A 13,641-nucleotide genomic window follows, 5' to 3' on the forward strand; every position below is an offset into this window, starting at 1 on the left:
CACCTGGTGAGGGTGTCTTTCACTTTGGTTCCGAACAAAGAAGAACCATCAAAGGGGGCGTCAGTGAAAGAAGACTTGAAGGCCTCCGCGAAATGACAAAGGCACAGCCAGGCTTGCCTTCTAAGGGCGACTCCTTGAGCTTGCTGCCCTACTTGCTCCCTCGGCTGCATATGAAATGAGCCGCATTGAGGAGTTAACGATGGAATTTAGGGTAGACACCTGGGCGTTAACCGTCTGGGCCACCGCCTCAGGCACGTTACCAGCAAGAGTATCTCCTAACTCCTTGAGGAGATCTCTCTGGAGCAGAGTAAAATGAGACAGGCAGTTCAGCGACCGTAAGGTAAAAGTTGCTGATGATAGGGTACGCTTCCCGTACCAGTCCATGGTCCTAGACTCCTTGTTAGGAGGATGGACGGAGGAAGAAGTCTCTGCCACTTCCTTCTGAGTGGCCGCCGCCACCACCATGGCATCCACAGGGACTCCTCTGGACAAAAACTCCTTACCCGGGGGAGCAGAAAAATGTATTGGGTCTCCTGGGTACGGGTTCCACATAACCAGGGTTCTCCCATACTCTCCGACAAATTAAATCCAAGAGCTCGAAGGGTGGGGACACCCAGGAGGCAGAGGGCTGAGCACCAAAGGCCTTTAGGAGGACCGACTCCTCCTCAGAAGGGGCTTTGGATGGCCAGTCAGCTCTTTGTTTCAATATCTCCAGGATGTCGGAGAAAGAAACATCAGAGGATGACTTGGGGGACCTCTCAGATTCCTCAAGGTCAGTATCTGAGGTGAGAGACTCATCCTGGGAGTCTATGTGCTTCCTCTTGCGCGTTTTCTTTCTAGGGGGCTCCTTAGGCAAGAACTCTGAAGGGCCCTCAGAAACTTGGGGACCACTCGTGGGGGGTATGCCTAGGCCTTGGAGCTCCGCTGTCTACAGATAGGTGGTGATCAGAGGCTCTCACCCGAGTGGTAGGGGACAGAATGACCAACCCGCATGATGTAGCTGAAGATCTGGCCAGCGCAGTCTGCATGGCCTCAAAGGCAGGGCCCCCCCCCCGAATCTGAGGACCGGCCAGCCTCAGAGACCATGACAGGAGTCGGGGTTCCTCGAGCCGAGGCACCGAGCGGGAGACTAGGAACCGAAATGTGTCCCGAGGTGTCCCCCTCGGGCCCGACTGAAGAATCCAGAGTCCCGAACCCCATGGACAGCGCCGACAAGGTCAGAGCCAACGTCAGTACCAATAGGCCCGGAGGGGCCATCGGAATTGACCTAAGAACATCACATGGAGCGGAACATTCTGGCTCCAAAGACAGAGATGCGCTCGGAGGAGGAATGATCGAAAAAGGTATCGGGACGGGCTCAGAGCCAAAAACAATTTAGCCAAAACCGGTGACTGGAGGAGCCTCTGCACCACCCTATCGACATCCACATTTGACAGAGTCCTGGAGGATTTGGAGGACAGGGAGGGAGGTAGAGATCTCCTCTCAGGTGACACTGGTCTAATACTGGGCGATCGGCTCCGATGAGGTTCCAGTATAATTGGAGCCAACACCGACACTTCCTGCGGCCCCGAGGACAGTGGAGCAGAGGTCAAAGCAAGTTTTGTGGCTTTCTCCTGTGGCTCCGAGGAAACTGAAGGAGCTGGAGATCTCTTTTTTGACTTTGAGGATTTCGATTTAGAACTGGAAGCAGAATCCATGGCCTCTTCGAACGAGGGTTTCAAGAGTCCCTTTAGAATTAGCTTATTCTTTCTTTCTTGAAGCACCCTGGGACTAAAAGCATGGCAGAAGCTGCAGGACTCCTGCAGATGGATTGCTCCTAGGCAATAAACAAACACAATGTCCATCGGTGATGGACATCTTGTAACCACACAGAGCACTTTTTAAAACCTGAAGGTTTGTGCTCCTTGGAATCTTTGGACATATTTTAAACCAGTAATCACAAATACCACAACAATGAAAAAGTCACTGTCTGACAGGAAAAATGACACAGACATGCAAAACACCACTAAGTGCGGGAACAAGTTTACACAACACGCACACACAATCCTCAGAAGGGACACACACTGAGACGACTAGGGCTAAAAACCTCTAACTAAAACGTTTTCTTTTAACCCACCTACACAGAAGGGAAACAGACACTAAAACCTCTAACTCAAACGGTTTTAGAGAGAAACAACACAGGACAAGAGGGGAGGACTAGGTCCTCTAACTAAAATGGGCCTAGCCCGATAGAACAGCTAGAGGGATACCACAAACCACAATCATACTACAGAAATACCAACACAACAGCAATTAGAAATAGCTATTAAAATAGCTTTTTGTTTGTAACAAGTTTTCTCAGAATAACAAGAAAAAAGGGTACTTGGCCACAGCCAAGAGCGAGACCACGTCCGAGCTACACAAGCGGCAAACGAGATCTGGGGATATGGAGCAGTGCAGCATGGGATACCTGCTTAGCCCAGCCAATAGAAGACTTCGAGCTAGAAAAGTTTGGCCGAGTCGGAGCCGATATTCGGCTCCGAACCCACGGGTAAGAATGTAGGTGAGATTGGACTACATAACATCAAGAGTTTACGCACACCTGATGTGTTTGTTCACCTGGACTTCACCCAAGCAATCAAATCCCCAGCACATGAATAATGATCCACACCTGGTCAAAGTAATCCCACCATAACAATCAAGCAGTAAACCATTCTCATTGCAAAAAATACTCTCTATAAAGATAATAAATAATAGAAGCAATTTTCTTTGTTTTATAGTGAACTAAAAACACTATTTTTGATAAAAAGTTAAAACAAGCCACATGTGCTGTGCATTAAGTTTCTGTGTCAGTGTGGTCTACCATAAAGTGATAATTCAAATGCGACAACACGTTTTGTAAAATGCTTGATTTCTTTAATATTAAACAACGTATGGAACACTAAGTAGAAGTAATAGCTTTGTTCACTGGAATGTGCCCTTCAAATGATGCCATGTAATTTTTGAAAACATACACAAGCAGCATGCTATTTCCATAACTATATTTACAAATAACGAATAGGTTCAAAACTATGCACGGTAGTCAAAGTGGCAGTAACAGCTTTGTGCACTGTAATACGGATTTTCAAAGGATGCCATGCATTTTTTGAACATTTTTTAGTGCTAACAGAACTAGAGAAGCTTGCATGGTACCACCTTTTACATGATGTCAAACAATTTTATGAAAATTGCACAGTTTATGAAATATTAAAAATATGGCAATATCTGACTTGTTCATATGCACAAGGACAGCTATTTAGCACACCTGCTACATATATTAACATCTGAAAATTAATGTCAGATGGTATCTCTGGTCTAAAAGGAATTATGAGTCAGGTATAAAGACATTCCAGCGAGAGCAAAAAAAATCTTCAGATGAAAGATGCCAGATAGTGTTACACAAGTTAACAGTGAAAAAAAGTATTTTGAGGGTAAACCTTTAAAGTGAACTCTTGAGACGTGATACATACAAAGGCGGCATTAAACAGAAAATATCATTTTGAAGAAACTATGCTTTGCTATAATTGCAGAAATGAGCAAAAGCAAAAAATAAATAAGTATTACCGTTAAACCCTTTCTGTGAAACAGCTGGAGGAGGAGAGATAGATGTCATTCTCAGTACAGGGTCTACATGTTCTGTGCCTAAAGGAATGTTTTCCTGTTTCAGTTCTCCACTGCAGAACATCCTCATGTTCTTCCCCAGCGAGCCATGTACCTCAGTTATTGCTGAAATGTAAACGGTAAGAATAAAACGTAAGCACTTCCAGAATGTTCATATCTGTAAATGGATAGCAATACTCAGCCATGACACTAGTTTCACTGATTCCACAGTAGACTACACTGCTGAATCTAAACAAGACTCACACAATGACTGTTTGAGTTAATTATTTTAAACCTTTATAAGCTCTATAATTTACTTGGTGTTCTTGCAGTTTGTGACACAGTATGGTTAACTGCTTGTTTCACTCATGATTCTTATTATATACTAATCTGTTTGTTTTACTTGTTTATTCTAAGCAAGACTAACAGATTTACACTGTTCTGTCAAGATTCTTTTGCGGCACAAAATGTAATACAAATGAACCCAGTCCATACATGGTTCAAATTACTAGCTTCCCTGTAAAATAGGCATAGTGAGAAACATCAAGTTCACACCCACAAAAGCTGCAAAACAGCTATGGCCACTCACACTGGCTGCAGCACGGCCACCCACCACAGAGTAACCCAACAATACACATAAGTAGCAAAGGTTTATGTGAACTGTGTAAAATACACAATTACCATTTGTCAGTTCTTATGAAATACGGATTACACTACTCCTAGTTTTACAATGGAATGAACAACTATCCTAATTAGACAGAAGTTAGCATTTGCTGCAATACTGGCAGCTCACGGTACTGAGGTGACGGTCCTAAATTCCAGAATGAGCCTTGAAATGTGAAAAGACTAGTTGAAGAGGTAGGATTTAACAGTACCAGTACAGTGATAGTCTGTTCGGGAATGTACAGTGGAATTCACCAGTGTTATACTAATTACTAGTTATAAATTTTTGGTTGAATACATCTGTGACTTTTGAGATGCATGTCCAAGATAAAGCATACACCACTGCATGACATGCCTACTATAGCCCTTAACCTATTACCTCAAGAGTCAAGAAGAAAGGCTATAAAACAGGGACACCTTACACATACTAGCCCCATTCAGTTACAATGTTGGTGGAACAGAGTTTGCACTAGCATTTATTTTCTGAAGAACTAGTCTACAATTGTAAAGTTCTGTTCCTTCTGCTTACTATACAAGGAATACTCTGTCATAAAGTCAGAAATTATAGGCGGGAATGGAGCAAAAATCTGAGCCAAGCTCAGGGTCATTTGAAAGGTATGCTACCAGTAAGTAAATGGAAGTCCTGCTCACAGCATTACTGTTTCAGAGTTCAGGCCCACTGAATTCATGCACTAAGGGGTCCACGTAAGTAACTCCTGTATACACCTAACTGCCTACCACAACTGATGATAACTTAAGCAGGACTAACCATAAAACATCAATAAGAGGGTGCATCTCTAAATTGGTTCTCACCTCAATTTCAAAAGTATCTTAGAGTTAGGAAATAACTACCTTTTCAAAACTTGGGTACACCGCCTACTAAGGCAGAAAACTTACTGTTACACAGTCCTACACAAAAACAAAATTCTGAGGCTTCCTGTACCATAAATTATCATAAAATAAGTGCTTTATTTCCAAAGACTTCATCTAGATGTCAACATTCCAGAAAGCCATGATTTGGGTCAGTGTTGTGAAAAAGACTATTGTTAGATGCATACACAAACAGAGCAACTTATATCTGTACAACTAGTTCATATTTATTTATCACCACAAATAGAAATCAGAGTAAATCACAGGAGATTATTGTTAATCACGCATAATGCTTTTTTTTTTCTTTTCGGAGTTTAAATATTCTAAAAGTAACCTAACCTACAATCTGTGAAGTTATATGGAGACGCACCTATCAGACAGCTATGAATTTTATCCCTCAGAAGCACAAGCTGGCATTTTATACATCTTACTTCCCACCACCCAGCATGTAGTTCTCAAGTCCTCACCACTACCCTCTGTGTTACTTTTTAAGCTACATTTCTTAGTGTCAAGGTCCTTAAGCAGTCCTAGAAACACCAGTATCAGGTCCCATTATCCATGGCAATTCTCAAATTCCTACTTTTATCAGCAGGCACAAGCTTCGCCTTGCTTGTCACATAACTGCCTTTCAGTACATCTACATAAAAAGCTAATGGAACAAAACCTCATGTTATGACCCTCATTAATCACTATGCACTATGACTCACAAACTGTTAACCTGCTCACACCTAATAATCCTTAAAACTACGCAGCTATGCTGACTAGACAGATTCTTTGCATCATACCAATAACTCAGAGCTTAAGTTATGCAATGCACTGAAGTACACAAATCACAGTCCCAACATTTCATCGGCAATCTGGGTGCTTGCAATGCATGCTGAACACCACCTTTAACTTTCATCACTGAAACACTACAGAAATTGGAAGTTCAGCATACAGAAGCTTTCTAGTAGTAAAGAGACACAACAAAAATATAACCCTAACCTGCAGCAGGGAATAAAAAAATGGTCACACTTTTACTTCCTGGAACCACTGTCTCAATGATTATCTTATGCTGTACTTTTTCTTTGATCATGAAATACTAGGAACCACTAGATGTTGCTGAAAGGTACACTGTGTTCCAGTACATCTACCTGTAAAAAAATAAAATATATATCCTACATTTGATCTTTTCAGGTTTGTCTTGCCCAAATTACTGATTTAATGCATTTTTCTTGAACAGTCCTTTTTTCCCTCAGTTACCAGCTGATTGGTTCTGTATCTTCTGATCACTCACCTGCACAGCCTTTTATCTTCTAAATCAAGACAAATGCAGCTTTATACCTTCACATTCTTGCTGTTGATTTGCAAACCTTGTTTGATCCAGTCACTAAATACCATAGTTTCTATTGCCATTTACCAGATTTCTAAGCTACACTCAAGCTACACCAAGCTACTACATCAGAGAGTTACTTTTGTCCCATGACCAGTCAAAAGATTCTCAACCTCATTCTGTACAAAGGTAGCTAAAGTGCTAGACATATTTCTATAATCACTTACTGCCCAGGACTTCATGCTAATAATGACAAGCAAAGGATCCCTTCAGTCCAGGGAAACTGAAATGCCATGATCACATATTGCAATCACCAGCTGGTTCTTACTCCATGACCACATAAAACAATATTCCATTTTCTGACAACAAATAGGATTTACAGCTAGATATAATGTTTGAGGCAGCTATGAGACAGCTATTTTTCTTCCAAAATACTTTGAAACAAATGGTCTGCCCTGAGCAGCAGGAAGCTAATTAATCCTGCTCACTTCCTGTAGTATTTCCTAAGAGGCTTTCTCCAAAATTCTGTACTGAAAGCATACCTCGCATGATCTGAAAATGTTTTAAATAATGAAAGGAACAACAAAATTAAAAATATGAGCATTTTTCCGTAGACAATGGGCTATGCACTTGTGTTACTATAAAAAGTTTATTTTCCGTAGACAATGGGCTATGCACTTGTGTTACTATAAAAAGTTTATCTGTGATGCACATTATAGGTTCATAGGTAAGTACTAGGCCATCTGCCCATGGGCATTTATAAGCCTAGCCACAGAGTGATGGCTTTCGCCTCCCCATTAGATTAGTAACATGGGCCTCTGTCAACAGGGCTCCTGAAGTGATCCCAGGGTAGAACTTACGATTACCCATCCACTCATCAAGATTTCTCTTGAAAAGGGTCAGAGAGGAGCTCTGTCGAATATGGATTGGGATTCTATTCCAGAGTGAGGGGAGTCGCTGGGACAGAAATCTATCCCTCCAGCATGTCCTGTTTATTGTTGTACATAGGTTCAAGTCGCTAGAACGAGTGATTCTGAGGGATCTCGTTTTTTTGAGGTGAAGCATGTCCATTAGTTCAGGGTTTGACATGGCCCTATAGGTCAGATATAGGTCACCTCTGAGAAGACAGTAAGCGACTGAGAAGAGCTGGAGCTTTTTTAGTCGTGCTTCATAGGGTAATTGTTTAAGGCCCTTAAGCCTCTTAGTGAGATACTTCTGTGGTCTTTCTAGTTGTTGCAGGTGTCTAGTGAGGTACATCCCAAATGGGGCATTGTACTCTATTATGGGCCTAATGAGTGAGGAGTAAAGGGGCACAATCACCTCCTTGGATCTGGATGAGAAACCCTTTGCGATCAGGTGTGCCACATAGAAGGATTTCCTGACCGTTTTGGCTATGTGGTTATCAAAGGAGAGCATGCTATCTACTTGGGTACCCAGGTCCCTAATTACTTCTTCTGTACTTAGTGGATTCCCATCTATGTGGTAGTTTGTAGGTACTTTGTTTTTCCCAAATGGGATTACTATGCATTTTTTGGCATTTGGCATTTAGTTTGAGGCCGTGACTTTGACACCAGGTGTTTGTCTCTGTGAGACCCTTTTGCAGGATGTCTGTGTCAGCTGGAGAGTTAATTATTGCACCCAATTTAAAGTCATCTGCGAACTTGGTTAGACACAGTCCCTCCGCCTTTGCCTGTACTTCGGAGAAATATATACTGAACAGTAGGGGTCCCAGGACTGAGCCCTGTGGAACTCCGCTTATGACTGGTTTAGAGTCAGACATGGCGCCTGCCACTCTTACCGTGTGGGTTCTGTCTGAGAGCCAATTGGCAACCCATCTCGTGACATAGGGGTTAATATTTAAGCTGGCGAGTATGTCTATGATTCCTGAGTGTGGGATGGTGTCGAACGCCTTAGCGAGGTCCAGATATGCTGTGTGGACCACCTTCCCTTCATCTATGGCCTTGGTGACTGTTTCGAAGAAGTCGACCAAGTTCAGGAGGCAAGATCCACCTTTAACAAAGCCGAACTGGGTGGGGTCCAGTGTCTGGAGGTTCCCAATGTCCCTGTTAATGAGCTCCATGATAATGCGTTCCATGGCTTTGCAGACCAAGCTAGTCAAGCTTATAGGGCGATAGTTCCCAGGGTCAGTTGTGGCACAACCTTTGTGGAGTGGTACAACTGTTGCTGTACTCCATTCTTTGGGTATACAGCCTGTAGAGAGGCTGAGTTTGAATAGTGATTTGAGATGGGGGGTTAGTTCATTTTGAAGCTCGTGTAAGACACAACCTGGGATAGCATCTGGTCCCGTTGATATTGTGTTTTTGGCCTTTGCAAGGGCTGTCTACTTGTGTGTCTGAGATATCTGGAGTGCCACATTCTTCTGGGATGGGTGCTAGCCCCTTTGGTGGAGAGGGAGGGGTGAAGTTTGCACTGAACTTGTCAGCCAGGATGTTGGCAGTGTCGGTTGGTTCAATGTATTTATGGCCATTATGCACTAGCTCGGAGCATATCTGAGAGTTTGCCCCTAGACTCTTGACATAGTTAAAGAAGGCCTTGTGGTTATCCTTAGAGTCATTGGCTATTTTTCTTTCAAAGTTGGCCTTGGATGATTTAATGAGGGAGCACAGTTTTTTACTGATGTTAATCAGAAATGCCTTCTTATTTTGGGATTTTGTTCTATCTTGCAGGAGTTTCCTCCTTCTGTTGTAAAGTTTATTTATGGCCGGGGTCCACCAGACTGGCTTCCTCTTTTTTGAGGAGTTGGTCTTGGTTTTACTTGGGATGGCTCGGTCCATGCATTCTTGAAGGTGTTCATAGAATGCACTTGTAAAGGATTCTGCCGATGGGTCATCATTTTCCATTAGATTGGGAGCTTTGAAACTTCCCACCTCGGTCTTGAGGAGTGTGAAGTTGGCTTTAGAGAAGCTTTTTACCTTGATTTCCTTGACTGGGGGGGGGGGGGGGGGGGTCGGGATGTGGATATCCCGTGTGATTAGTTTGTGATCTGATCTTACCAATGACGAATTTACCTCAGATATGGAACATAGGTTCCCCATGTTGGTGATGACCAGGTCCAGTATGTTGTCACCTCTTGTGGGAGTGGTGACCAGCTGTTCAAGGGCGTTTGAGTTTATAAAATCAAGGAAGCATTGGGCTACGGCGTTTGAGCTTGAGTAGTTTTCCCAGTCAATGTTTGGATAATTGAAGTCCCCCAGTAGCATGGTGTTGGGTAGAATCTTCATACTTTCTAATGTTCTCAGGAATGCTGCGTGAGCGTCCCGAGACAAGGTGGGAGATCTGTAGCAAGCTATAAATTGAACAGTCAATTTACCCGCTGTCAATTGCACTTAGATGGTCTCCGATTCCGCGTGCTGTGCTACTAACCTGGAGGTGTGGGTGTTCTTGATGAATATGGACACACCCCCTCCTTTTGTGTTATGGTCCTGGTTTTGGGACCTAAAGGTATGGTAGGAGTTATAGCCTGGTAGTGCTGGGGTGCTCTCTGGAGCCTTGAACCAGGTTTCTGACACTGCACATACATCGATTTCTTCCATACTAAGAAGCACCTTGAGTGCGTGCATTTTAAGGTTTAGACTTCTGGAGTTGAGAAGCATTACCCTCAGTTTTCGTTTATTATTGTTGTTTATGGAGGCGGGTTTGTCTTTTGAGCCTTGCCTAAAAAAGGCAGTGTTGGGGCGGCAACAGTCTTGGCCAGTATTCGAAAGCTCAGGGGCGACAGGTGCAAGCTGTCTCTGGCAAAGCAACATGGCTTGTCAAGCATGTCGTCCCAGGTTGACAAGTACTGGATCCCCTTTGAATGACACCAGTAGTTTAACCAATTGTTGAAACTAATCATTTTTTCTTCGTATGCTGGCATCATTTTGGGTGAGGGCAGGATGCTACTCAGAGTCAGAGTCATACCAGCCTGGGCTACATGGTCAGAGAGCTCCTCCATGTCTCTTTTCATGTAGTCCAGGGAGGTACGTCTCCGGTCATTTACGCCAACATGTACAGTGACAGAGTCATAATTGTACTTGTTGTGAAGTAACCCGAGTGCATGTGTTATGTGGCGGATTCTGGCACCCGACAGGCAGCTTACGGTAACCTTCTTTTTGTTCAGTCTAGTGAGTGGGACTTGTGTGCCTGATAATAGAATCACCGATTACTAGTGTGTTATTTAGCCTTAGGGGCTGTTTTTGCATGGCACACTGACGATGTGACGTATGTGTTACCTGGTTTCTGTTGTGGGGTGGGGGTTGCTTGGGTGTACGCTTGGGAGGTCTCTGTTGTTTAGGCAGGTTCTTATTTAGAGCCTCCGAGTATGTTTTTGCGTGTTTCTGAGAGTTGTTTTCTGGTGCAGCTATGGCTGGTCTATGTGAGTCTGGTAATGTGGTGCTAGTGTTGCCCTTCTCCTTGTGACTGGTTGATCCAGTCGTGGGTTGAGAGAGCTTAGCCTCCAGTTTGGCTGTGTAGCTGCATCTCTCACATATGTTTGTGTTGGTTGGGAGGAGGAGGGGGTTGTCTGTGTACATGAGGCAATTGTAACATTGCCTCAGGATGCCCAGATTCACTAGCTGGACCGGAGAGCACACCTGAAGCTGTCCCTTGAACATGCCTGAATAGATGGTTGGGACTGTATTGCTGATTGGATGAGTAAAGAGCCTTATACTTCCTGAGTATAGGGCTGAAGTGCAAGCTGTAAGCTAGTGCTAGTTTTAGTGGTTTTAGTAAATGCCAGTCTTAAATTGCTGTATTCCTAGTGCTGGGTTGAAGTGTTTCAAGTTTCAAGGGAAAAACTGAAGTGCCGACTTCGTGGAGCCTGGAATAGTTTAACCACAGCTAAACAGCGCTGCGTGGTGCGCAAAACCGTGCTAAGCGGTTTTTATACCAGGGAGATCACAAAGGATAGAAACTGGCCCAAAATGGCCAATGACCTACAAGTTGCTGGGCTGGGAGCACTCCTACAGGGACAGATAGGCTGCTCAGAGTTCCCTCTCTCACAGTGAACAAGGAGGCCACCTAACTATCCAAGTATGATATGGGCAACACAGGAACCTTTACCACAGTCCTGAATTCAGCAAAGCCTGAAAACTGGACTAGACTAGTTCAGAAAGGCGGGAAAACAAGGATTTTTTGTTTTCAGAAACAGAAAAGCTGAGCTTAAATTACTTTAAATACACAGAGGAGGCTAGCGCACTTGTGTGTAGCCTGCGACTGTGTTACAGGTAACTTAAATGCAAAAACGACAAACAGTAACTTTTTTTCAAGTGAAACAAGGAAATAAGTACAGTAAGCAATGCAGATATCACTAGGGATCCACAGAAGCGCTGAAAAGCCGTGTTTTAGGTGGAATTAGCGTTTCAGGGAAATAACAAGCAAACAAACAACAAGCATACAAACAAAGCTAGATTCAGCAGGCCTGGATCTAGTCTATGCTACAGCAAACAAGGTGCATCAATTTCAGTAAGAAACAGTTCAAATATGCAGGCACTATAAGCCTTTAACCAGAAATTCCCAGCTCAGAAGGGCAGAGTCCAGCCTCTCCTCCCACAAGAGTACAGACCACGAACCTTTTTAATGTAAAATAACTGGCCTGACGCCCAAGTGCTTAAACCAGAACTAATACACGTTTAGAATAACAGACACTGAGCCCTCAATCAGCAGTTCCCAACTTAGAAGGATGTATGCTACTTATAGCCAAACAAAGGGCTACAGCTCCATAGACTTGCATGACACTTCAGGATATAAAAAGTATTCTCTCTCGGATAGCTTTCTACAGATGTCTCAAGACTGGATAGCACACTGCTGTCTTTTGGTGCAGTACAAAATATGCAAATTATAAATTTACTTTTTTTTTCATACTACTTCAGTACAATATTAATCTATAAAAACATGCATGACAGACAGCAAGTACCAATGACAAATCTATATGCCTTACATTCACAAGATAAAAGCATACGTTTGCCTGTAGGTCACATACCTATGTGACAGCCATTCCAATATTAAATAACTACAAATATTCCTAAATGCCTTAGCTGTCAGCTAACCAAAGGCAACTCTGGATGCTTTCATGCTAATCACCATATCCTAAGAAATCAGTCTGCTAACATCGCTTATTGTACAGCCTCCCTCCCCTTGACAGTACCACTCTCCATTTTTGCATTAATAAAGTATACATGGAAAATATTCCATATTTTTCATAAATTTTTGCAAACATTCCTAAATAACATATGCCCCACACATCCCACAGAGATGGTTTCACTGTGCATATTAAGTACAACCTACGTCTAATGAGACACTAGCCTCGATATTTGAATATGGTTAACATGAACAGTTGTTTTGCTTTTTCCTCTTTTTTAAATCGGACAAAAAACAGCTACTTTTGGTGCCGCTTTGCTTATCAAAGCACATTTAATGTCATTGGTTTCTAGCACCCACTTGCGTACCCCCCCCCCGACAATATCACACATTATTTTTCATTCTTATAGGTTCATAGGTGTATACTAGGCTAACGACCATTAGAGCCTAACTGTGAAACTCAAATGTGGCACACAAATTTGATTTATACAGAGGTGACTTACTGACTGCCTTTGTCCATCAGAGACATAGAATCTAGACCATGGGTGAATTAATGATTTACCCACCCTTTAGTCTACATTGCACTTAAATAGGGACTGGGAGGAACTCTGCTTCGAATGGATGAGGAACCTACTACAGTGAATGGGAATTCTCTGAGAAACGTATCCCTTTCTCCAACATTTCTTGTTTAAAAAAAAAAAAAAAAATACATTTTGTTTGTGACCTAATCTAGTCAGTCACTCTGACTCTGTTTCACAGCCATACAAAAGATTCATCAAAACAGGGCCTGGGGATGCCTTGTATGACAGGCAAAGATCACTTCTCAGAAGTCTTTATGATAACTAGATAAACACAGAGGGCTCTGAGGTGACAAGCACAGGACATTGTGCTTACTCCTTGTAATATTTTTATAAGGAACCTTCGTGGACATTCCAGTTGCTGCATGTGTCTGTTAAGATACATATCAAAGGGGGCATTATAGTCTATGATGGGTCTGATGAGGGCCGAGTACAGTAGTATGATGACCTCTCTGGATCTAGATGCCATGCCCTTGCTTATAAGCTGAGCAACACAGAAGGATTTTCTTACAAACTTAGTAA

The 13,641-nt window shown here is 43.0% G+C and overlaps 1 protein-coding gene across 1 annotated transcript in view; it reads right to left on the reverse strand.

The window, feature by feature from the left end:
• SLC27A1 (solute carrier family 27 member 1) overlaps positions 1-13,641 on the reverse strand; it is a 1,244,912-nt gene that overhangs the window by 927,985 nt on the left and 303,286 nt on the right. Inside the window, exon 4 of the mRNA XM_044084455.1 lies at positions 3,583-3,744. Within this exon, the coding sequence (XP_043940390.1) occupies positions 3,583-3,744 (162 nt within the window). The remainder of the gene's footprint in view (positions 1-3,582; positions 3,745-13,641) is intronic.

This window comes from Protopterus annectens, chromosome 9.part0, assembly GCF_019279795.1.
Source record: "Protopterus annectens isolate FY-2018-M chromosome 9.part0, PAN1.0, whole genome shotgun sequence".
Lineage (NCBI taxonomy): Eukaryota > Metazoa > Chordata > Ceratodontiformes > Protopteridae > Protopterus > Protopterus annectens.